General features: G+C 38.5%; 1 protein-coding gene across 3 annotated transcripts in view; it reads left to right on the plus strand.

The window, feature by feature from the left end:
• Positions 1 to 26,670, plus strand: part of FOXN3 (forkhead box N3) — a 224,068-nt gene that overhangs the window by 160,593 nt on the left and 36,805 nt on the right. The window contains exon 5 of one of the 3 annotated variants that reach the window (XM_039333463.1): positions 19,599 to 19,664. The exons of 1 other annotated variant lie outside the window; for it this stretch is intronic. In XM_039333463.1, coding sequence (XP_039189397.1) covers positions 19,599 to 19,664 — 66 coding nt within the window. The remainder of the gene's footprint in view (positions 1 to 19,598; positions 19,665 to 26,670) is intronic. One more of the 3 variants, XM_039333464.1, reaches the window with a different exon arrangement.

Consider the following 26,670-nt stretch of genomic DNA (forward strand, 5'->3'; position numbering starts at 1 on the left):
CTCACCCAGTTCCAAACATGCTGTTTACAATGTCTTAAGTAGTGCTTTTTTCTCCTTTAGTTATTAGCAACTAATGGCCGGCCAGAGGAATATAGCCGGTCTTTCCCCTGCTGGTTTGGAGGGCTTTCCTTGGATCGAACGGAAAGATCTCCATCTCTCCATGATCAACAAGGTACCTCTCCTCTTCATCGCCTCTTCAAGGTGATTTTAGGCCCAGCAAGGAAAATCGGGCACAGAATGCAGAGCCCTGCCTTCCTGTGTTCTGTTCCACCACAACGCAAACCAGAAGTCTCTGAAATGTTTCTTATTGATGCAGCCATGGGATGATACCATCTCACAACTGCTTCCTTATAATTATAATGTACAATGTTTGAGTCATCTTTCAAGCTAGAATAGATCCTTAAAATGACCATATTATTTACATGCAATATCTCAGGGGTTGCTACAAAGAAGAGGAAGTCAAGCTATTCCCCAAAGCACCTGAAGGCAGGGCAAGAAGCAATGGATGGAAACTAACCAAAGACAGAAGCAGCCTAGAACTAAGGAGAAATTTCCTACAGTTAGAATAATTAATCAGTGGAACAACCTGCCTCAAGAAGCTGTGAATGCTCCAACACCGGAGGTTTTTAAGAAAAGGCTTTGTGTGAAATGGTTTAGGGCAGTGGTTCTCAACCTTTTGGTCGGGACCCCATTTGGGGTCGAACGACTATTTCACGGGGGTCGCCAAACAACGCAGTCCGCCATTTTTTCCCCTTTTCCTTAGCTGTGCTACTCCCTTTTATTCTACTGGCTTTTGAAAGCCAACAGAATAGACTCTCTTGAATAGAGTCTAATTCTATTGGCTTTCAAAAGCCAATAGGAATTGTCCAGGCTGTCTCTGCCCTGCTGAACCCGCCAAAAGTCCCATTTTGCAAACGGTGCTGCACCAGTTGAGTAGTCCTCGACTTACGACCGGTTGAGTAGTCCTCGACTTACGACCAGTTGGGGGTCGCAACATTAAAAAGGTTGAGAACCACTGGTTTAGGGTTTCCTGCCTGAGCAGGGGGGTTGGACTAGAAGACCTCCAAAGTCCCTTCCAACTTTTCTTATTATTATTAATAATAATAATAATTATCATCATCATCATAACATAGACTGTGTGCCATATAGCTGATTAAAAAGGGGGAGAGAAGAAGCCAGTCCTTTGTTAAATATAGCAATTGACGAGACAAATTTGATTACAAAAACTAAATAGAAATGTGTCTTTTCTCAGCCAAGACTTGGCTGCTTATCTCAGAAACTTCTCTGTCCAAAAATCAGTTTGCCCCTCTTTTTTTGTCCTCTATTGCTTTCTTGCAAAAGGAAAAATGACTTCACAATTTAAAGTCTATTAAATGAACTCTAGTTCCTTATTTGCTGCTTAGTTGTTGTGGGCAGTGAAAGCAAAGTATGTAAAAACAAAATTACCCAGATCGAAAGACCAAAATCCTATACCAGTTATTTCATTTAAAAATAGCACTTGAGATTGTCAAATAATGGCAGAGGTATGCATATGTGCTTTTGGATGGCTATTCTTTCTTATAATTCTCGTAGAAATAAGGACCCTTTCATTGCTACTTCAGCTATTTCAACTTAAATGACAATAAAAAAGAATAGTAAATTTACCATGAATTAAGTTCCATGATGACTCCCTGTGTAATTTTCTTGGCAACAATATGGAAATGGTTTTCTATTAGCTTTTCCAAGAATGTTTTTTTTTTTTTAATTTCCCAGTCTAACCTATAGCTTTGACATTTCACAGCCCTGGCCTTTTATTCAAGTATTAACCAATTCTGACTCTGCTCAGGATAATAGACCATGCAGTGTCTATACATCATACTAAAATGTTCTTTGTCTTACCCATAGTTCATTGCTGTTTCTTGAACTATTGTGGATTGATTAGATTGAATACAATCAAAGCTTATATTCCCAGTTGAATCTAATGTTAAACAAGTAGTTACTGTTTCAAAAAGTGGCTAGCTGCTCTAAAACTGACCACAGCTTATTTACTACACCATGTTCACATTAAATCAGAATCAAGTCATACTATGCTTAATGTAAGTGTGAACCCAGCCACAAATTTGAGTAACTTTTAATCCATAGGGAGATAAAGGTATCTCTTGGTTGAATCTAATATCTAGTTTTATATAATATCTAGTTTTATATTGAGCTTATGTATTTATTATTGGCATAATCATCGTTGGATTCAGATAACTGAATCTTATTTTTACTTTGCACATTATTTGAATTTTGAAGATAATACTCCCTGGTTATTCTTATAACACCAGTATATAGCAGACTTATATGTGAGCTGAATAATATTATTGATGAAATAAGACCAGCAACAGAAAAGGCAGTAGAATGAAGATGCTAACAGGGAATTATTGGTTTGGTCTCCTGCATAAGGTAAGGACAAAAAAGGCCTCTGGCAGTTATGTGAAAAGTATAATTTCCAAAGAGCACTCAGTATTGGCTGGCAAAGCAGAATTTTTTTTTCCTGGTGATTTTTTGGATTAGAAAACTAAGAGAAAAAACTAATAAATTAATTTGTACCATGTTTTCCCGAAAATAAGACCTACCCCGAAAATAAGCCGAAGCTTCATTTTTGGGAGCAGGCCTAATATAAGCCCTGCCCCAAAAGTAAGCCCTAGCATTGTGGTTGCCCAGGGCATAGAGAGTGGGCATAGCCAGTTTGACATCTCTTGCGTGGGATGTGAGGGAGCCCTTGGGGGCTGGGGGAGAGGGACAGGAACTATGGACTTTTGCATGATACAATTGAAGTAAAAGATACTGTTATCGCACCAAAGCTATTTAGTCCGAGATGAGCAATGAATGCGGTTTCAACTTTTACACTGTCCCTTGACTAGAAATGGTCTAATTCAGGGATCACTCCCCTTTTCCTTCAGCACAGCCCAAGCTGCCCACACTTCTTTCCAATTCTGCCTCAAAGCCTCAGCAATTCAGTTCTCTCCCGGCCTTCCCAGCATTCAAGCCTACCCCCACCTCCTTTCTTCCACTACCACCTCCTCATTTACCTATTTCCACCGACGAGGGGCAGGCTTTCTTTTTCATCGCATGTTCTTCTCTGGGACTGTTTTCTTCCAAAAGTTTTGCTCATTTACTTTCTCAGCAGCAGAACATACCCGACTCTGTAAGGAGAGGGGAGTACCGCCCATTGGTTTTGGTTTATTGGAGGGCTCCACCCAGTTTGGTGATTGGCTTACAGGAGGGCTCCTCTTCAGCCTGGTGTATACTAGGTGCTGAAGTTCTGTCCAAGTGAGGTTTAGCAGGCCAAGAGCTCAGGGACCCGTGTGTGTGTGTGTGTGTGTGTGTGTGTGTGTGTGTGTGAGAGAGAGAGAGAGAGAGAGAGAGAGAGAGAGAGAGAGAGAGAGAGAGAGAGAGAGAGAGAGAGAGAGAGAGAGAGATCTGATCCAACTTCTTTGTGTGCCTGTGAGAGAAAGAGATTCAATCCAAGCTCTGTGTGTGTGCGTGTCTGAGAGAGAGAGATACGATCCAAACTTTTGTAATGCAGCAAATCCACAGCATCGAGATGCCACTCCTAGCAATTGAAAATCACCCAGCTGCTGCCTCAAAGCCACGCAAGAAAACAGTCCCAGAGAAGAACATGTGATGAGAAAGAAAGCCTGCCCCTCCTCAGTGGAAATAGATAAATGAGGAGGTGGTAGTGGAAGGAAGGGGGTAGGGTTCGGCTTGCATGCCTGCTGAGGAGTTCTGGGAGTTGAAGTCCACAAGTCATAAAAGGGCCAAGTTTGAAGCCCCTGCTCTAATACTTTTAGATTATAGATCTCTGATTCTTGATCAGTGGCCTTGTTAGTGGAATCTTATGGTATTGTAGCCCAACTCATCTGAAGGATCTCAGCTTACCCTGCTCCAGTGTAACTCTGTCTTGATATGCTGGAGTCATTAGTATCAGACTATATGATGTATAGGCCAGGCCATGATTAGGAAGTATGGTCCTATTTACATACTTAATTTTGAGGGGAGGGATGCCCAATTGACTCTAAATGCTCTAAGAATGTAGGAAGAGCCTTACAGGATCAGGCCATTAAGGGAATTTACCATTCACAATGTTCACATTATGTGCAGTGAAGCAAACAGGGGAACAATGTCTTTTTTAAAAAAGTAAAAATTGACTTTTGACAAGCTAGAATGCAAAAACAATGTTGAAAAGTCTATTTTTCTAAGACATGACATGGCCTGTGCATGCCAGAAACCTTTCGCCATCAAAGAAGCTATTTGCTCCTTCCCAGAAAAGGAGCAGGCAGCCTGTCTATTTGGAGTCTTTTAAATGAACTCTAGTCATTTATTTGCCGCTTAGTTGTTGTGGAAGCAAGACCAAAGGCTGTAAAGAATTTAGCCAAACAAAAGACCAAAATCCTATCTAATCCAGCTTTCGGTGCCACTTAGTAGTCAGATACATTCAGGAAATAATACACAGGCATGGACACAAGATGATAGGCTCTTTTACTGTTTCTCTCTAGCAGTTGATTAGTTAAGAATGCTGCCTTTGTTTTTGCAGATAACCATTGATTACATTAGTGATTGAGACTAGAAGCTCTTAATACTGTATCTCCATTCTCACTGAATCTGTCCAGTTTCTTTTAAAATCATATAATAACCATCAGTTATACAGAAGAATAATTCCTTTTGTCCCTCTTGAATCCATATTATGTTTTAGTGGATGATACTGTTTTTAATATCCAAAAAGAAGCAAAACTTCCCTTTGTTCACCTCTTATGTACCATTCATGATTTTATGTCCAGTATTTCGCTGTCATTACTCATCTTCTTTGTAAGCCAGAAAGTTCATAGGGGAATTATTTGTATGCATACATAATTTTGCTTGCACTTTTTTGCACTTATTTTAGCAAAATTATGTAATTCCATCCAGACTACAGTCTAATCTAATGCAGGCACTCAGGAGCTCATCCCAGCTAATGTTGTTGGAAAAGTTGGACCTAAGTGGACTTTTCAAAAAGATGACATCTAGGCCTACAATTCCGCACCATCATGGAACATAAAGTACAGTAGAATAGAACAGAAGAGAAACTACCGGTATATGCATGCCATGTCTCCTGGTTGAAATGGATCTCGGCCCACAGCTTCATCCAGGAACACTTTAAATTGTTCCATCAGAACATTCTTAGTCATTTTGGTCATGAATTGAATATTCAAAAGTAGCCTGAAAATATTAAAAAGTGAGCAATCTAATGTTAGCTTTTCGGGAAGAAGTATATGCAAATACCTCTTTTATAAACCTTTTCCCTGCTGAGGAAGTTATTAATATTAAATGCAACCTCTCCCTCATCTGATCCCTCCCAGCCAGTACCAACCAAAAGGGAGCAGGAAACATTGTGGTCCAAATTCATCCATGAATCCTGTTCATATCTCCAAGGACAACAAACTGGAACTGATCCAACAATTTCTCACACTATTGCCAAAATTCTAGCTGATCTGTCACTTTGATGAAGCGGTTAACATGCTGGAGTAGAAACAGGAAGGCCATAGGTTGTAGTCCTATATATAGAAGCCAGTTAGATGACTTTGAGCGTGTCATATTGTTTAGTCCAACATACCTCAGGTAAGCTGCTGAGTGCCTGGATTAAATTAGGTTGTAGTCTGGATGGAATTACATAATTTTGCTAAAATAAGTGCAAAAAAGTGCAAGCAAAATCCTGAACCTAATTTATTCACCTGACTTCAGGCTGACAAAGTTCGTACATTTTCCTAAAGATCTATATTCCAGTTGATAGCAGCTACCTTACAAAGGAATATGAAAGTTTGCCTTCTGAAGGAGAAGAGGATTGTTTATCAGGATTACCTGTCCATGCTTAGTGAATACCAAACTTCCAGTGTTCTGCCCTATGCCCTGTGCTAAAATTGGCAAATTGCCCTTAGTATTGGAATATTTCCAAATCCCTTGAAAGAGTTGACTACCATTTGCTAAGGCTTTTATTCATAATGTTTTGAATTTTGAATTATTTTATTCAAGGGTTTGTTTAAATTTCAAAGTAAGGGCTTTTAAGGACCTAGTAATACAAAAACCAGTCACTCTGCCCAATACTCAGTGCCATTGGTTATTGCATTTTGGATGACACATAGCACAGCAAATAACATATTGCGGTGATTTTAACAGTTGGGTGGAACTGAAGTGGTCTGGAAGTAGCATCTTCTCTCTGTTGTGCTATATTTAGATATGCAATGCACTCCTGTAGCAATTAAAAAAATGAATACTGTTACCCAAAATAAAATTATTCTCAACCTTCAAATGTGTGTTTGAGTCATTATTTTTAAACCTAAGCTGTAATTTTCAGCACCTCTTAAGGGATTTAATATTTATCCATGTTTCCATATTTTTTGAAATTTTTCAGCGAAGCTCTGAATGTTCTAATCAAAATAAACTCTCAACATAGTAAAACAACAAACCCAAATTGCCTGGTGTTTGTTAATTTGAAGTTCATGAGCTGAAACTAGTATACAGCTGTGCAAGTCTGTTTACATTTTAACTAATGCTATAACATGTTGGGAATGGTCAGTTTCCCAAATAATTTCTTTAAAGTAGTCTTCTCTGCCTCCTGAATGACTGTCCATATATGTGTAACAGTGCTGATAGGGAGAAAGAACTTGCATATATTATGCCAAATATAGGCATCCCTGCATAAGAATAATTCAGTTTAAGAGATTCTTCTCAGCCTTGCTGAAGGCATTTTAAGTGGAAATGCCATGGACTCCATTGTGGCATTTTATAAGTAATTTTAAAAAGATGTATTTATTTATACTTTATTATTTGTTTATTTACTCTGAAATGAGAGTGAGTTTGCAGTGAGATATCGTCAATATGCCATGCTAGCGGTCCCCAACCTTTCTATCTTAGCGGCCCGGCACGGGGGGGATGTGTGAGTGTCAGGAGCACGTGCTCATGCAAAGCTCCATTAGTGCGAGTGCACGCACCCTCCACTTGCACAAATGCAGCTTCTTGCGCCAGCCAAGGGCGCTTGTGCTCATGTACAAAGCTCTGCTCGCACAATTGGAGCTTTGCAAGTGAGCACAGGCTACTTCCACTCAAGCACCCTCTGCCTGCGCAAGTGGAGCTTTGCACGTGAGCACAAGGGCTCATCACTCGCACAAGTGGAGTTTTGCAATCGTACTTGCCCATTACTTGCACGGCCCAACGTCGAACAGGCTGCAGTCTGGTAGTAGACTAGGGGTTGGGAAACCCTTTATTATAATATTCAGCTTTATATTTCTACCCCAAATTACCTGATATCCACTGATATCCTGGCCCAGTGCCCAGGTTCCAGAGACATGGGCTGTGACAGAGAAGGCATACCTCCTAATTCCCACCAGCTGACATTCCTTCGCTGAAGAGACCTGTAGTATTTACAATCTGCTGGACCAATCTGAGTGGGTAGAAACAACTAGGAGAAGATGGTCCCTCAGATAACACAGTCCCAAACCAAGAGTTTTAAAAGTAATAACCAGCACCCTGAATTTCATCCACAACACACTGGCAACTAATGTGACTTATAATTCACTCATCAGTTCCTGGGTCTTTGCTGCAGTCACTGGTGCTACTTTCACCTAGCCATTTACAGTTCCCCTTACCTCCCCCAGAAGTCCTGAGCCATTTTCCTTTCATATAAATGGCAATGTTAGATTCTAGAAAAGGCAGAATAAAGACATTGATGGACCGTTACAAAAACTTGATTTTAATTAATTTCAGAATTAGCATATGTTTAATAATTTTTCCTTCCATCACAATGAAAAATTTAATTTGATAAAATCTTTCAAAAGGGCTGTGGGTTGAGAACAGAGGTATTTGGACTCTGGGTACAGTTTTTACTTCTGGAATAAACAATATTATGTAGAGCACAGAAATGTGATCTAGATGCTAGAGCAATCTTGACTTTTGAATCTTTAGTTACTTAATTAAATAAAAGGAGTTTATTAGGGGTTACAAGATCCTTCCAAATTTACATACTTTGTGAAGATTATAGAAACAATTGAATCAATTGATACCAGAAATACAAAGAACTGGAGTTCCATATATATAACATAAGCAGAGAAAATTGAACATAATAAGCCAGCTAGGGATAGTGAAAGAATGAGGCTGGAGAAAAGCCTAATCAGTGCAAAAGTAAATCTCCCAATAACACATTTGTTACTAAAAGGCAAACCCAATATACAGTAAACACTGTTAATAGTAATGAAGGGAATTATACAAATGGACATAATCCAGAACAGCCAGAGTAATTTGCAAAATAACAAAAATTGATTACCAACTGAGATGGAGAAAACAATAAATATAAATAATGCAGGAATTTGTAAGACTACTGCAGAAGTGCATGGAATAAAGTAACAAGAATTAAAATCAAACTCAAGACCCTTCAGGAAAATCCAGGATGCAACCTACAGGTTTACACCAAATATCCCTGGGTTAAAAACAATTGTGTTTGTGAAGATATTCAAGGAATTTTAAATTTAATAGAATATGTGAAATAGCCAGAGGGTGATTCAGATGCTTCAAAGGAAAAAGGAATGGCCAGAAGATATGCCATACTTCAACAATTTTGCAAGAGAAATAGACGAAGTAATTGTCAGAACAAATCCGAACTGGTTAATCAACAGAGTTGTCAAAAATCTAACATGAAAACAACTACAATTAAATGCATGTCCTGGAACATTGCCGGTTGGACAGGTAAATGCATACATGGGGATTTTTTCATTTTCTACAAGATTACAAAAACTTGGTTGATGGGAAGTAATATGATAACATCACTTGACTATAGGTGTTTTTATAAATGGGTCAAGAAGGATAAAAAAAATGGGGCATGCTAAAGGGGGGCTGAATGAACCTAATCGCAGAACATCTTGATATGAGAATAGAAGAAATTAATCTGGAAAATTATGATATAGATGAAATTAAAACATTAAAATCTAAAGAGAGAATGTTAATGGGTAAACAACAGGTAAATTGTACTAACCTGGAACAGTCTTTAGTTGATATGTTACATTAGCTCGCAATTGTACTATAGATTTAACTAGCTATGAAGATTTTAATTCTAGAATCAGCCCAGATTTGGAAATGTTGAATTTAAGAAAATGTTTTTTGAAATGGAGGCTATTTTCCATTTGGGACATTCATCACACATATTTCGTGTAGAGCACAGGGGAAAAAAATAAAAAGTATACCAAATAATTTAAATGGGGTGAGGGGAGTAAACATATAGTTGTTAATTTAATTAACATCACTCACTGTATCTCTTTGGGGAGTGGGACAGCTTGCCACAGCCAACTTGCTGCAGCCAACTCACCACAGCCAATTCACTGCAGGACAACTTGCCATGGTCAACCCACCACAGGACAACTCACTGCAGAGCAATTTAACAATTCTATTTAATTATTTAAAATAAATTTTTAAAAATTATTTTTTGCCATTCACATTTCATTTTGCCCCTCTTTTTGCATCCTTTCTTTAAGGATTCTATTCCACCATTTGTTTAATATTAGTGCAGCCTTTGTCTGCAGCAAGTTGGCCATGGCGAGTTGGCCCAGGGAGTTGTCATAGACCCATCTCTCTATATCTTTATATCTCTGCAAATTAATCTTGCTTTCATCACATCTGTATACTGCTTTATACAATGCTTTTTGTAACCGTGGTGGCACAGTGGTTAGAATGCAGCACTGCAGTGGTTAGAATGCAGCACTGCAGGCTAACTCACTGCTCACTCCAGGAGTTCGATTCTGACCAGCTCAAGGTTGACTCGGTCTTCCATCCCTCCAAGGTCACTAAAATGAGGACCCAGATTGTTGGGGACAATATGCTGACTCTGTAAACCGCTTAGAGAGCACTGTGAAGCATTATATAAGTTTAAGTGCTATTGCTATTGCTTACCACCTTTCTATTTTTGGGAATCTCAACCCCATCCACCCTGACTTTCTATGTTTCCTTCCTCTCGAGCCATTCACTCTTCCTTTATTTATTTACAATTCATCCTCATTCATTAATTAAGCTTTTATGGCTGATCTACCAAGTGCTAGTCTGCAGCATATTTCTGGACTGCTTGACAGTTGATGTAATCCATTTTTACTATTGTTTAAACTACTTTGAAAGCCTTTCAGATGGAAAGGCAGGATATAATAGCAATAGCAATACACTTAGACTTACTGTACTTTCCTGCATATAAGGCAACTCGGCGTGTAAGATGACCCCTGACTTCGGCACCGATTTCCATGCCTAGAAAGTTGTCTTATACACCGGAAACTACCATAATTTCTGGCGTATAAGACAACTCGGTGTATAAGACCCCCGACTTCGGCGCCGATTTCAATGCTTTAGAAAGTCGTCTTATACACCAGAAAATACAGTATATGCCGTTCCATAGTGCTTTAGAGCCCTCGCTAAGCGATTTACAAATGTCAGCCTTGTGCCCCCAATAATCTGGGTCCTCATTTTACCGATCTTGGAAGGATGGAAGGCTGAGTCAACCTTGAGCCAGTCAGGATCGAGTTCCTGGCTATGGGCAGAATTAGCCTGCAATACTGCATGCTAACCACTGTGTCACCATGTCTCCTAAATGCTTTAAATGAGCTAATAAATGTTTAATGAGTGATTGGAGAATCATTTTTCAAATTTATTTCAGATAACGTAATATGTTTTATTAATTGCTTCTCAACAAACACGTATGTGAGAGGGAGGACTCTCTTTTTAGGATAACAAGTACTAAAATAAGAATTGTTATTTTATTAAAACCTACCCACACATCCATTCCCCCAAAAAGCCAAGCCACAAGCATTTAATGAGATTTTGAAAAGATGAGATGACATCTAAAGCAAGTACATTTTAAGTACGTCCTGGCTTTAATGTTCTGTATCCTGTTCAACCTGTTGGTGAAATTAGGGCCTACAGATTTTATTATCTTCCATGCCCAACTGTGTGTTGCCATGCCTTATATTTGAATCACATAGCAACAGTATTTGTTTTATCTAAGTTTATTTTATAAAACATAACATTTTACCTGGTTACACTAAACACAATTGGCAAGACCAGATTGAACCTGTGGGCATTCTGTCGGCATTAGGAAGAGAAGTCTACAAGAAAGACTTCTGTCCTTATTGAATAATCCAGCATTTTCTGCTTCATTGGGTTTTACCCCCCAATTTAATTTCTAACCTCAGATTTGTCATGCAGAAAGATTTGAGGGGAATGAGGATGGTGGGCATTTTGTCTGCACTTTTGAGCACTCCTGTACTACTGGATGGACAATTTTCTGGTTACATTTATCATTTTTGGGGTTAGCCTGACTAAGCTTTTCTTATTTTCTTCATCTTTTGATCTTAAGCGTTATGCTATATTTTCCACATGCTTGCCATCTATTGAAATTTGATTATGCAGTCAGAGGAAAAGCACTAAGGCCATACATGGTGTTTAAGTATTGCCTTCATGAAAAATTACTTGATAAATTTCTTGGGTATAACTATCCCGAATCCTGGAAGTAATTTTTAATATAAAACTATTTAACATAAAATTACCTAAAGAAGCAGCTATGTTAGAATGCCCGGGAAATGTTCCTGATGATCTGATATCTTCTTTCTGATCTAAAGTATCAGCTAACAGCTTAGGATGCTGTTGTTTGAAAGGAGAAAAAAAAACCCTAAAGTATCACATTCAAAATTAAAGTTGTTTGAAATAAATATTCCAGAGTTATTTTTTATACTAGAGTTTTCTACCCTCTACTGGACATATAGAAAAGCAGGAGGGTTGTATTTTCTAGAATAGCAGTTGTCTTCTTCTGTTAGATAAAGTAATTTAAGTGTTTGTAATTTTGTAGAGCCTTAAAAGAGTCATAAGAATAGTGTAGTATTTCTTTGCACTGAGGTTTTCTTAATGCATTTTAGTTGCCGCCAGATAATGATTGTTAAAGATTAGCATTCATATAAGAGAAAATTAGAGAGTAAAATCAACATTCTGTTTTTATGTTACTTTAAGTAAATTTGATTTAAAGAATTTGGTAATAAACAAGTATGATTTCATAAGTTTCTTTTTATTGTTTATATCACCTAAATCATATATGAAGAAAAATGTAAATTGCATTTTAATTTAGTGTTTTCTTTCCTAAAAAGGTTATTTATCAGATTTAGAATTTTTTATTGTTTTAATTAATGCGTATGTCCATGCAATATGTATTTGCATGTTCTGTTTTAGATCTTACCTTAAATTTACAGAGAAATTACTGACATAACACTATAAATTCTGGAGATGGGTGTCATGTGTCTGATTAACGAAACACTTCAAAGAACTTTCAGGCATTTTTTTTAACCTAAAAAACCTTTATTAGTATTACAGAGATGTCAACGTAGCATGGTGGAAATGCTAAGATCTGAATTTCTCTTCCTTTGCACATAACATTCCAGGCATTTCCCCTCCCCTATTTTGGGATCATGATTCACATCTTCCAATTAACTTGGAGGGCAAAGATTCACTTCCGTTTCTTTTTCCCGGGCTTTCCTTATATTCTCCTCCCCTTTCACTGTCACCTGATTTAATTCTAAAAATACCAGACAGTTCTGCATATATTGTCAAAGCAAGAATATTCAATATTAGCAGCATTGACAATGGGCATGTGGGAAATTAAGAGTTGCACTAGAAAATTGCAGAAGAGGAACGCATTTTCATCTGGCTTTATAAAAATCTTTATGAAAAATTTACTAGTTTTGGTGAACAATGTACTTCTAGAACTGAAACAAATGTTGTTCAAGCAACAGAAACAAATTTATAGTATCTCTAAGATGTATTAGATTACCACTGTCTAAATAGGTTTCCATGTAACTTTTTAAAATCCCTTCTTGTATGTAGATGGTTTGAATTGAATTGATAACTATTAATGTTTCAGGACAATTTTTTCCTGGTTCAGATAATTTTTGGAGCAAACAAAGTATGCGTAGGAAGGAAATATTGGAAAAGTCTACATCAACCTTCATCTTACAGATGCAGGAGTCTCTTGGTTAATTTTATCAGATGATTGTTTTCTTATCTGCTTCAGAGGATTAAAAAAATAATTATTGCAACACAATAATATTGTTTTGTGGAGAATGCTCAAACTTCTAAAAATATGCATATGCATAAGTCTATACCTATTATCCTCAGGTTTCAGTAGCTAAACAGCCATATAAAAAAAAGTATTTGAAGTGCTCCATTTATAAATGGGCTTTAATCTCCATCTGTATCTATAAGACTCTGTATTTCACTCTATTGTTATTTATTAAGAAGTTTATCTTTCACAGGATTAATAACTCATTGGCCTGCCTAATTGTACCAAAAGCTATTGGGAAATATAGTTTTTAAAAATATATATTAATAAAACATTTAAAAGTTTGGTGCTTTCTGACTCAATCTCAAGGACTTTTTAAGAGTACAATATTGTAAATTTTAATTGCTCAGCAGCATTTGATAGTCATGGGGGCACAATGGCTCAGTACTTAAAGATGCTGAGTTTGTCAGCTGGAAAGCTAGCAACCCAGGTTCAAAACTTGGTGAGCTCCTGTTACTTGCTCCATCTCCTGCCCATCGGACAGTTTGAAAGCATGCAAATGCAAGTAGATAAATAAGTACCACTTTGGTGGGAAGATAACAGACTTCCGTGTTCCTTGGCCTATAGTCATGCTGGCCACATGACCACAGAAGTGTCTTCTGACAACAGTGGCTCCCTTGACCAATAAAACAGAGGTAAGCACCGTCCCCAAGAGTCAAACATGACTGGAAAGGAGAAACCTTTACTTGTATATTTATTTGATACTCATTATTAGAGAAGAGAGTGATCAAACAGAGAAGCTTCCTTTATGTATTTGATGAAATATTATACAAGTGGTCCCCATTTAATGATCACCTGTTTAGTGACTGTTCGAACATATGACAGTACTGAATGATTGGTAGTTATGATACCAATAACTGGTTCTCATACTCAAAGGCCATTACAGAATCCTGTAGTTGCAATTTGCAATCTTCCCTGCTGGTTTCCAACAGGCAAAATCAATAGGAAAGCTGGTAGAAAATCATAACAGGTGATCATTGTTTAATGATGGCAGCCGGGATTGCTTGAATTGCCATTCGACTTAAGTGATTGTGTCACTTAACAACAGAGTTTTAGTCTTAATTACTATCTTTAAACTAGGACTACCTGTATAAACTTAATGTAGCAACAATTTTATTGTCTAAAATATTACCTAAAACTTAAAAAAAGTTCACCACCACCACCATTTCCTTTGAAAGCCACGGAGTCATGGCAGTGAAGTGATGTTACAGGCTGGGACCAAAACATTTTGTGTATGAGTATTAACATTAGCATTATGTGGGCATGTTATTTGGGTTAGATTTGATTTCAAAGTTTAGGGAACTATGAACTCTCAAGTTCCAGGGAGATGGACAGCATATAAATTTAATCTATCATACTCATCATCTATTGCAACCAGATTAAATAAAAATAAAATTTTAACTTTTAATATGTTAAAAAACTACACTCACATTCTTATTATAACCTTTATAACTATCCTAATTATTCCTTCTGGATTACAGAACAAGGTGACTTAATTAATACCCTTGAGTGAATTTATGTAAAGATAAGGTTTGAACCAGGGACTTCCTGCTCAATCCCTGAGCAATTATATTATTGATTTTAAAATACTTGGTGAGTGTTTTTAATATAATCATTTTCAGGAACCTTTTAATTATATCCTAGATGTTCTGAATATGTTTGCTGTAGTCATGCATGGCAATTGAGTTTGAACACTTCTTGTTTTCTTAAATGAATTTTTCAAAAAGATAAGTATCTTGGAGGATTCAGCCCTATATTCAGTTAATCTTTTTTAATTTTGAAATCCAAGCAGCCGCCTCACATTGTACCTATCCATTCATTAGTAGGAAGTTATGTTGAGTTGAGATGTCATATGACTGCACCAATTTATAATGGCAATCTCAGCTCTTCTTTTAGCGGTCATTAACTGAGAATTGTGGATTGTTAAGCAAGTACCCACTCTAATCCAAATCGTTCCAGGCTTGGTCCCTCCCAGCTCCATGGCTAAGTATAATAAGGGATTGATTCCAGTACCCACTACCTGCCTGTTCCCTCCAGCAAGCATTCTCTCATCCAGTTGCCTTCTCCCCAGCCCAGCCCAGCCCAGGAACACCAACAAGCATTCACCCTGCAGTCTTCTCTCCCAGCCCCATGTGGCTCTCCAGCCCAGCCCAGCCCAGCCCAGCAAGCCAGTCAGTAAGCATTTGTTCACCCAGATGCCTTCTCTCCCAGTTCCATGCACCAACCTTTTGCCTTTTGGGACCCATCTTCTCCAGTGAATGTTTCCTATTTTCCTGCCTTTTTTCCTTATTTCCAAAGGTAGTACTGTCTTTGGAAAGCTGCACTGTCTTTGGAATGCTTTGTTCCAAAAACAGCATAGCTTTCTGAAGACAGCATAGACTTTGGAAAACTGCTGACTTCCAAAGGTGCTCTGGGGAAGCAATAGTGAACTAGGGTGGACCATGGTAATAAGAGGAGCCAGTGAGTGGGCCAACTCTTCAGAACTTATCTCTGAATCAAGGAGAGGACTCACATGTTTGCTCCATATAAAGTCTGCCCACGAAGAGATCATGAAATAGAGCCCAGAGTTGCCTCTATGAGGGAGATGGGTGATTTCTAAATATAAATAAAAGTTTAAAAAATAATGATCTCCAGCTTGATTGAGAGCTCTGGGACCTGGGAGAAAATCATCCAAACCTATGTATTGTTGATGAGGAAAGCCATTCTGGAAGCATTAATACTATCTCATTTGGACCCGAGAGTTGCTTTTCAAGAAAAGATTAATAGCTTATAAATTTGGTATATACCCAACAAAGTAACTTGTTTTATATACTTCCCATAAATGTCATCTAGTTGATATTGTACTCCAGGTCATAGAACCTTTTTTGCTCTTGGAAGCAACAATTGAAAAGAATACTACCTTATATTACAGTGGGTATTTTGTTTACCGATGTCTTGTACATTTTAAGATTTTTCATCTTTAAAGGATTGATTTTGCAACAATATCCACTAATAATTCTGCATATAATTAAATATGTACTTAGATTAAATTATTTGGAAAAAATACCTAGTATCAAGTTTGAAAAATATTACACATCTGACTTCTTTTGTATGGCTTGTATTTATCAAACTTCCTAATTTCAGTCAGTGATTCAGTAAAAAATAGTTTGAATTTCAATTCCGTCTTGGAAACAAATAAAAGATCTTCAACTATCACCATGCAGAAAGTTCTGCAACTTCAGGGGAGATCTTCAACAATTCCATACCAACCTGATCCAACAATTCCATACCAACCTGTTCCAGATGGGTTCGCTTCAGGTTTGTTGGAATTATGTCTTTCAATGAGCAGTCACATTTTGATTGGCATCACTTGGGGATTGTTCTTTTATATCAATAAACATATTCAGAAGCATGTGGCATTGCAGTCAGAGCTGTATAGCTAAAGATACATATACAGAGAGAGGGAGAGACAGAGACAGAGATGCAGGTACACATACATAGCTAGATAATAGATAATAAGTAAATATCTTCACTTAATTATGTTCTTATTCAGGGCTGCAACCAACAGACCAAACATGCCTTATTCTGAAATGCCTTGAGGAAATAAATTATTCCTCCTTTCCTCCCTCTAAGTTTTCTGTGATATATTTCCATCTAGAACAATTTAATTTGAAGTTCTGTTAGCCTCGGAATTTCCCAAGCATATGAATACCTTCCACCTTGTTTCTCAGTAGCCTTGCTTTGACTCAATCTCTGTTAGCATAGGGCATGAGTTTACTGTTTAAAAAGGCATAATCTATAAATGAGAATACCATGACCCTGAGAGAAATACAACCATAAAAGGTAACGTGTGTGGAGGGGGGGTTTCTCTCTCTGAGAAAGAGAGGGAAGAAAATAACCATTACAGCCTCTTACATTGTACCTTTGAGCAGATTGCAGGGTTTTATACTTTATTACTTAAACTGCATTTATAACATGTGAAATATGTATTTTTAACACTAAAGTGTAATTTTTCAACATACTATCCAAAATAAAGTGCCAAGAAGCTATTAACTGCAAATTGAATTTTTGTGGTATGTAATTTAGTTTAAGTAGTGACAAGTATTTTTCTCTTTCTCCCCCCCCCACCCCAAGAAAGAAAGAAATCCATTAGTCATTCAGTTTAACAGCACAGAGGCAGCAGTCAGCAAGGGTGTGCATTCTGTGTCTGCTTCAATTGCACACTTCATTTATTTGAACATGGCATAGGCGGCTTTCTCTGTCATGCAGCAACACTACACTATTAGCGAGTTTCGCCCCAGGGCAGCTGGGATGCTTTGCTGGGGCAGATGTTCTTTTCAGCTTATTCACTGGCTGTTCTTGGTTGTTTACTGTTGTCATGACAACGTCTATTTCCATAGCAGCCATGTGGCCTCCTCTCAGAGACTAAGGAATATAGTTATAAAAGAATCATATTTTGCTCTGTGTCTCTTACTTACCATCTGTCAACTAACTGCATGTGATGGATTCAAAAACTGATTAAGGATAATGGCAAACCCTCAGTGATAATTTATTAGACGTAAAACTGGGCCTTATGTAAATGTCTTTGTTGCCTTCAGGGGGCCTCTGTTTTTTTATATACATATTTTTGAGCTCTATACCGATGCAGATTTTTTCTTTATTAACCCTTGCTGATGGGGGGGGAGTCCCAGAATTTATGTGCAAAGAGGTAAAATCTCTTTCAAGTGAATATCAACCTCTGTTGTATTCAGGAACACATTAGTGCAGTTTTTAACAATAGTGTCATGTATATAATTATTTAAATTATTTGGCTCACATTCCACCTTTATCACCCATCTCTAATAAATATGGCTTGATAAGACAGCAATCAATTTAGCCATTGTGCACTAATAAATTGCAGTACTGCATAGTGCAGCTCTTTTAATTTGCATTCAGACAAAAGCTAGGTGGTTAGAGGTATTAATGAAGCACATATTTCTGAGATAGCTAATTAATATGATAAGATATATCATAGCTCACAAACCTATATATACAAATGTGTGTGTGTGTGTGTGTGTGTGTGTGTGTTTGTAGGTCTTTGGTTATTCGGGTTTTCTCCCGCGTAAAGTTGGAAGTGTCTTGGCGACGTTTCGACGAAGTCCCATTCGTCATTTTCAGGCTGGTGTTTTCAGCTTTGTGCTTCGAGGAGCAATGTGTGGTCTTAGCTGTTTCTTCCTTTTAACTGCCAGTGGAGGTATGAACTGATTGGGTGGGAGCTTGGCTGTGTTCTGATTGGTCCACAGCTGCATCATTAGCCACTTTAAACCCCTCCAATCCATACATGAAGCAAACTGACACCCACCATGAAGATGAGGCATGACCACAAATGCGAAGCCAAAAAATAGCAAGGCAGCCCACCATCTAAACCCCCCCCTGCAACTCAGACTAACCTGAGCACAACAAAGCCCCCACACAAACAGAACACTCCCCCATCCAATCAGAGCACAGCCAACCCCCCATCCAATCAGAGCACAGCCAACCCCCCATCCAATCAGAGCACAACCAAACCCCTAACCAATCAGAACACATCTCCACCCAATCAGAACACAGTCAAGCTCCCACCCAGTCAGTTCATACCTCCACTGGCAGTTAAAAGGAAGAAACAGCTAAGACCACACATTGCTCCTCGAAGCACGAAGCTGAAAACACCAGCCTGAAGATGACGAATGGGACTTCGTCGAAACGTCGCCAAGACACTTCCAATTTTACGCGGGAGAAAATCTGAATAACCAAAGACCTACCTACATACATACATACATATACACACATACACACACACATACACACACACACACACATAATATCAAAAGGAAATCATTTTATGACCTAGCACAATGTGTGAAGGAAACCAGTGTTATAGGAGAGAGGAATTTGACTAGATCTCAATTGTTTAAAAAAAAACATTACCTACATATTTGAGAGGATTAAGACACATTGCAGACAGTCTCCTGGCAATTTAAAGTCTTAAAACAGCGTTTTTCAACGTTTGTGTGACGGCGACCCCGTCACACAGACGCGCCGCGCATGCGCGGCGGCACCCCCATGCGTAGCGTGCATGCACGGCGGCACCCCCTGAGGGGGGGAATGGCGGATCGCGTTGTTTGGCGACCCCCGTAAAATGGTCGTTCGACCCCAAATGGGGTTGCGACCCATAGGTTGAGAACCGCTGTCTTAAAAGAATCAGCTTTGAGGTACCCTAAGACACTGTGTGAATGTGAAAGCAGTAAAGCCTGACAGATATATCTCTGCAAAAATTAAACTACATCATAGATACATTGATAAGCAGAATTGTGACAGTATGCCCGTTCGTTTTCTGTGTTGGTATTAGGACTTTTCACCATTTTTTTGTTGTTGTTGATTTTGCTAGAGAGATTCACTTCATTCTGTCAAGTCATGGGAATGGGAATTGGCCCATTTGTAAAGTAATGTATTTATTGGTTGATTTTTCCAGATCCTGACATTGATGCTGCCACTGCCATGATGCTTTTGAATACTCCCCCTGAGATACAAGCAGGTTGTGAGTAGATATTTCTATAGCCTATAGCTCCATAGATATGTAAGCCTAACTCTCTTTCATTAGTACATAGCCTATTAGGTTTAAAAATAAAACTAGATGAAGAAATCAGATTCTTAGCTAGACCCTTACTAACTCTTTTACATAGTATTATCTGGGTAGATGTTCAGATAGGCTTCTGTGAATATTGCATAGTCACAGTTGTATATATCTCATTCATAGAAATAACAATCTATATATGCAACTGTAATTCATATAATAATAGCATGATAAGCATTTTTTTTCTTTAGGGCAGATAAGCGTTTTAGAGCCAACAGCTTTGATTTTTACTTGAATTTATTTGCGGGGATGTCTGTACAAGCATCAGGTGTTTTTAGAGATCAGAACCTGAAGCAGAAAGAAGTAAAATATATATATAGTCTACCGTAGTTACATTTGAATTAATCAGTTTTTTAAAAATAGAAAGGTGGATTTATCATAAGGAGAGCTAAACAGAGTTTAAAAGAAACAAGAGAAGCTGTAGTTTCCTAATCCAGTTATTTACTCTCATATTGGAATGTATTTTACATAGGAAAGGTTTCTTATCAGATTAGAACTTCATTTTTACCAGTTTTTAATAATTGGTACCTATTCTTACAATACAGAGCCAGTTTGGTGAAGTATTAAACATTTTAGTCACAGAACCAGCTAGGTGACTTGGGCCACTCCTTCCCTCTGGGCCTTGAAAGAAGGCAATGGCAAACCACGTTCAAAAATGCTCTCTAAAAAACCTAATGGATGTACCCCTGTAGTTGCCAGAAATCAAGTCTAACTTGAAACTAAAAAACAAAACATACAAAAAACAAAACCTCAAAATACATTTTTTTCTGCGTATCATCAGATCCAACTGTTTCTAAATCTATGTGAAAAAATAATATATGAATTAGACTCAAGGAGAGAGAGAGAGAGAGAGGGAGGGAGGGAGGGAGGGAATCTATGTATATAATTTTGTGGTTCATTATCCACCACAGTGCTTCATAGTCATTTTGTGGGCAATTATGAAGTTGTTACCAGCACATTTTAAAGCAGGGGTGTCAAACTCAATTTCATTGAGGGCCGCATCAGCATCGTGGTTGCCATTGGAGGGCTGGGTGGGTGTGGCTGGCATGGGCGTGGCCTATTGAGTGGGTGTGGCCAGCTCCATATCACTCACGTCGGGCACCTGTGCAGGCCTGGGCAAGAATGAGGCGTATCCGAGGGTGGGGAAGGGTGGGTGGGACGGGGCGAGCGCCAGGGCATGGTCCACTGGAGGAGCCTCACTGAGCCTCAGGCTGTGCACGGGGCCCATGGACAGTTGCATGGACTGCCCAGAGCCCTGGGCAGCGGAGGTCAAGTGCCCAGCCCGGCCCTTGAACTCCCACAGCACCAGGACCCCACAGCCCTGCCTAGCCTAGCCGCACTTCCCCGAGAGGGTGCCCAGCTGCACTTATCTCCTCCTCAATGCTGCTGCTGCTGTGCTCACTCTCCTTGGCCAGGTTGCTTATGGTGGGTGCAGGAGGACAAAGTGCGTGGGTCAGAGGGAGGCCCACTCCCTCTCCATGTGAGGAAACCTGGCTTTGTAACCAAAGCATCCTCAGCAATAGGATGGGAGACCACCAGGGGAAGGCAAAAGGGCAACAGGGCTGCTGGTGGCTAAGTGCTAAAGCAGGCCCTCCCTCCCTCCCTCTTATTCCAATCTCCTTCCTTCCTCTCGCCCTCCCTCCCTCCCTTCTCTCCTTTCTTTCTTTCTTTCTTTCTTTCTTTCTTTCTTTCTTTCTTTCTTTCTTTCTTCCTTTCTTCCCTTCCTTCCTTCCTTCCTTCCTTCTCTTTCCTTCTTTCCTTCCTTCCTCCCTCCCCTTCTTCCCTGCCTCCCTCCTTTTCATTCCCATCTCCTTCCTTCCTTCCCTTACTTTTTTTCCTGTTTCCCTCCCCTCCTTCTTTCTCTTCTTCTCTCTATGCCCAGGAAGGGACGGGGAGAGGTTGGCAGCACTTTTCTCAAAGAATAAGAGTTGGAAGAGACCTTTGAGGTCTTTAGTCCAAGCTCCTGCTCAAGCAGGGGACATACCACTCCAGACAATGGAATATCCAATCTCTACTAAAAGCCTCCAGTGATGGAGCATCCACAACTTCTGAAGGCAAGCCTTTTCACTGGTTAGTTGTTTTCACTATTCCTTAGTTCTAGGTTGTTTTTCTTCTTGATTAGTTTCCATCTATTATTTGCCTTCTGATGCTTTGGAAAATAGGTTGACCCCTTCTTCTCTGTGGCAGCCCATCAAATATTGGAACACTGCTATCATGTCACTACCCCTAGTCCTTTTCACTACCCAATTCCCACAAACATTTATCATATGTTTTAGCCTCCAGCCCCCTAATCATCTATGTTTACCATCCATTTAGACCAGATGGTCCCCCTGGTTTGGTTTATAGAACAGTGGCCACAAGCAGAGCCTTTTCAGAGACAGCACCCCCATTATAGAACTTTCTCCCAAGGAAAATATGAACAGTGCAACCCTCACCCATTTAGAGGCAACTCCAAACACACTGTTCAGCTAGGCATATGTAAAACAACGCATTTTATGGCCAAACAGCACTAATAAATTACTACTACTATTTTTCTTTCTTAAAATACATACTTTTAATATTGTTTTAAGCAGTGCTAGTGATGCTTTACAATAGCTGCCTTTGAGAGTTTTCTTGTAAACCACCCTGGATTTCTCAGAAGCTTTTACATTCAAATTAGATGTTGATTTAATAAATTAGGCAGAAGATACAAATGTTTAAATACATCTAAATCCCACAGACCTACTGCCTCCTAGGCCCATACTGCAGAGAAAATAAGGCATTGCATTTTTAGCCAGCATAGCCACAGGATGATGGGAACTGTGGTTCATGACACCAAAAATATATTAGTTTGGGTAAGGCTGGATTAAATTATAAAAGAGCAGATGAAGGAAAGTATTTTTGTCTCCGACAAAATAATTTGGGGGGGGGGAGTTGACTCGGCCTTTTAATTTCAACTCACACCAATTCCTAACTTCCCATTCAATCCAAAGAGTTTTATTATTGCCTGGATTTTAGGGAAAGGAGGAGGCAAGAATAGACCACAAAGCTAATCTGCAAGTTTGCTCTCTAGCCGCCTGCATACCACCTTCCCATGTATGTGTATGAGAGACAGAGAGAGAAATCCCCTTTTTGTAAGTTTGCTTACTCTGCAACTCCCTGCTGGCTCAATCTCTCTATCAAACACACACACACAAACACCACACACACATTAATAAAAAAGAGGAGGGGGAGAAAGGTGGAAGCTCTCCTTTTTTGTAAAACCTCAGCTTCCTCCTCCTCTCATGCCTCTCTCTGCGTCTCTGTCTCTCTTACACACACACACACACACACACACACACACCCTTCCTGTTTTCTCCTCCTCCTCCTTTTCCTCAGCTGCACCTGAATGGAGTGGGAGGAAGTTAAAAAAAAAAGAGAGAAGGGGTGGAAGAATGAGGAAAGCTCTCCTTTTTTGTAACACTTCGGCTTTCTCTGCCACCTCCTCTTCCACTCCTGACTGGGCCTGATGGGGTTAAGCAGGGAAGAGAGGGGCAGGCTAAAGCAAATGAGCTGCTGCTGCTGCACGCCACCAGCCCGGAGCGCTCTCGCTGTTTCGCTGTTTCCTACACATGCTCCAAGGCACCCTGCTGGGTTGTGGTAGGCCAGGGCTGGGGCAGCAGGGGCCGGTCCCTTGCCATTTCTGGGACAGCCCCGGGGGGGCCAAATCTGGGCCACATCCGGGCCGCGGGCTTGTGTTTGACATGTCTGTTTTAAAGGTATACTATTAATTACCCATCATGAGCTCCTCTCACAGTATTAAATTGGAGGGTACATCCATTGACATGGAAGCAAAGCATTATATAATAGGTGGGCAACTGAAATTTCCACCAACAATATTCTTCACTTTGCTTTTTAAGCTGTATTTTGAGTCTTTCATTAACTTTACTGGAACCACTAAAATAATAGTTATTAACTATCAAGAACTATCATAATATATGTGCTATAACAAATGGACTGGTATGCAGGTTGATTCTCCCTTTTCAAAAACATTATAAGGTAGCAGAAGCCAGCAGAAGAAGCAATGGATGGAAACTAATCAAGGAGACAACTAGCTTAGAAATAAGAGCAATTAATTAGTGGAATGGTTTGCCTTCAGAAGTTGTGAGTGCTCTATCACTTGAGGTTTTTAAGAAGAGATTTTGAAGAAGAGGCCACTTATCTAAAACGGTATAATTTTGTGAAATTGGTTGGGCAAAGAATAATGCCTGGTCCAAGGTCATCCTATAAGCTGTATTTCTTTCTCCTAGTCCATCATGACTTTCTCTCACTGATTTTGCCTTAAATCTATAAACAGATTTTCAGAATGGTAAAGAATGATTATTAATAAAACAGAAATTAAGTTGAATATCAACTTAATCAATATACAAAGGACCATATCAGAGAATAAAAGTGTTAATAATAAAAAATATTCCATAATAAATCTGCCTTTTAAAATGTCATAAAGAAAAAAAAGTATGATGACAGAAGCAACTGAATAAATTGTGAAATAAATCAGTGAAAATATGGGAAAGGATATAACAGTGTTTTCACTCTGATATTCTTTAAAGTAAACATATAAAGTATATTCTCTATTGGACTTTTGGTTTGCCCATTAATAACGTTTGCAAGGACAGATACGAGCATGCATGTATGTCCAATAAAATATGTACTAAAATTGTGCCATAATATTCAGATAAAAGTTTTAATGGTTTTCTGACCTATTTTTAGGTAAAGTTTAAATTATTGCTTAGTACAGATTACATCTCTGTCCCTTTTATGGATTCAGAAGGTAAAGGTAAAAGAAGAACCTCTTTCAACCATCATGGTTAATTCTGCAGTGGGATTCTTAGTGGGATTCCTAATGATTTGAATAATGCAAAATCAAAGTGTGGAATATTTAAGTTTGCAAAGCAAAGCTATACCTTTTATAGCCTATTCATCCTTCCCATATGTATGACCATATTTGAAGCATTAACCTAAGGTTGGTTGCAGTAAATCTGTTAAATCATAATTCATAAAGCTCCGGTTACCAGAGAAAAGTTATAATGGGCATATCGTTATATTATATGTTGTGTTCTTAGGTCTGACTAGACAACCTGTGCCTTGGTGGGTCATCATTTCAGAGGTATTTCCTTAGCAGAATGCCTTCAACAACAGTTTCTAATGTAGTGCCTTCACTTGAAAAGCTGTATGTGCCTTGAAAACAGCTGAGGTTGATTGTATCAGAGTCAGACAGTCAAATATCAGCATAGAAAAAGACATTTTGTATTACATTATAAACTTGGATTTTGGATACATTCTGTAAGTTAGTCCATTTGAGGTACCTTGGTTCAAAAGGTTTTGCCCTATGGTGCACTGTTTCATTCAGTTAAAGATTACAGGAATGAGAGTTTCATAGATAGACGGACGGATGGACAGACAGACAGGACAGACAAGACAGACTTGCTACATGCAGAATAACGCAAACAACTGAGATAGGATTCTGCTCCAGTAAACCCACAACTACAAGAGTTGATGAGAAAAATAGTAAGAGATAGTACAGCTAGAACTGACTGCAAAGGAATAAAAAGAAATTAAGCAAATGCAAATAGAGATAGAGTTCCTGCCTTACCCTTAGATTGATTTAGGAATTTTTCTGACATATTCCTCCGTGCACCTCCCAGCTGTCAATATTTGAACACATTGTTTTGTGTTTCCTTACCAAAGGGATTCTTTCTACCTAAAAAAAGCATAATATATTTATAGGTAAGACCCGAATTCCAAATTTTTGAAAAATATTGTGCTATGAAGCTAGGCAGAGATTTTTCCAAACCCATGTCTTTCCAGATATTTTGCTCTTACAATTCCCCTTTTACTTGATTTTGTGGTATGCCAGTTGAGGTTAGACTCTCTTTCATTTCTGTCCTATGAAAAATGATAAAGTAACCATTCTCAGGGAAATATAATGACCCCAAATGAGACAAAATCAAGTTCTTTTTAAAGTAGGGTTAGTCAACTTGGAGATTTTCAAGTGATTTGGGTTTCAGTTTCCATTCAGCTTAACCAGTTTATCAAATAGAAGTGCACTGTGAAAATTGGGAGGGGGACATGACATTGTCTAGCCCCAATCTAGAATTTGCTTCAGTGTAGTTACAAAATAGACTTTACTAGCTCATTTGAAAAAATAGTTATGTTAAACTGAGTCATCTAGTCTATTCCCAATATTTGTATCAGGCTTTATCTTTTAAGCAACTGTCATGAAATGAATAAAGTAACTTAAATGTGTGAGAGAACTGCTACTATTGGGAGTGCTAAAAGTGTTTGCTAAACAGTTCTCTGGCTTTCTATTTGTGGATGGTGGCAGTAATTTTCAGTGAAATTATTGTTTCCATAGAAACAGTATGTTTATGCTACTTGCTCTTTAATCCACTGTGGGGAGCTACTGTCTCATGTTTGAGACACGCCAAGTATTAAATGTTACGCAAAACTCTGCTAAAATACAGAGCACATTTTTGTTTATTTTAATGTTAACCTTATTTGTGGAAAATTAAGGCAAGATACTATTAAAAGCATTTAAAATTCAGATCCGATAACAAATACAAAATATAGATAGATGGTATAAATATCCAGACATGCTACTGATACAAAGTTTCTTGGGGTTGCAGATCACATTTCAGGTTAAAAACAAAATATTTGAGGAAGAAGTATGTTTGTGAAGAGACTTAATAGCAAAACAAAAAAATGGTATGGGAGTCACTCTGTAATTAGGGATAAGTAAGTCTTAAAAAGAAAATTCTAACTTTAGATAGTTCAGATCTGGGACATAAATTTAACTATTAAGCTTTATTCCATATTTCATTGGCATACAAACCTTTAGCTAAAAAGATACAACGTTCTCATTAATTTAAATTTCTTAAGTCGAGTCAAATAT

The sequence above is a fragment of the Crotalus tigris genome, unplaced genomic scaffold, assembly GCF_016545835.1.
Source record: "Crotalus tigris isolate CLP2741 ecotype Arizona unplaced genomic scaffold, ASM1654583v1 scf7180000024506.1728113, whole genome shotgun sequence".
NCBI classification, from domain to species: Eukaryota; Metazoa; Chordata; class Lepidosauria; order Squamata; family Viperidae; genus Crotalus; species Crotalus tigris.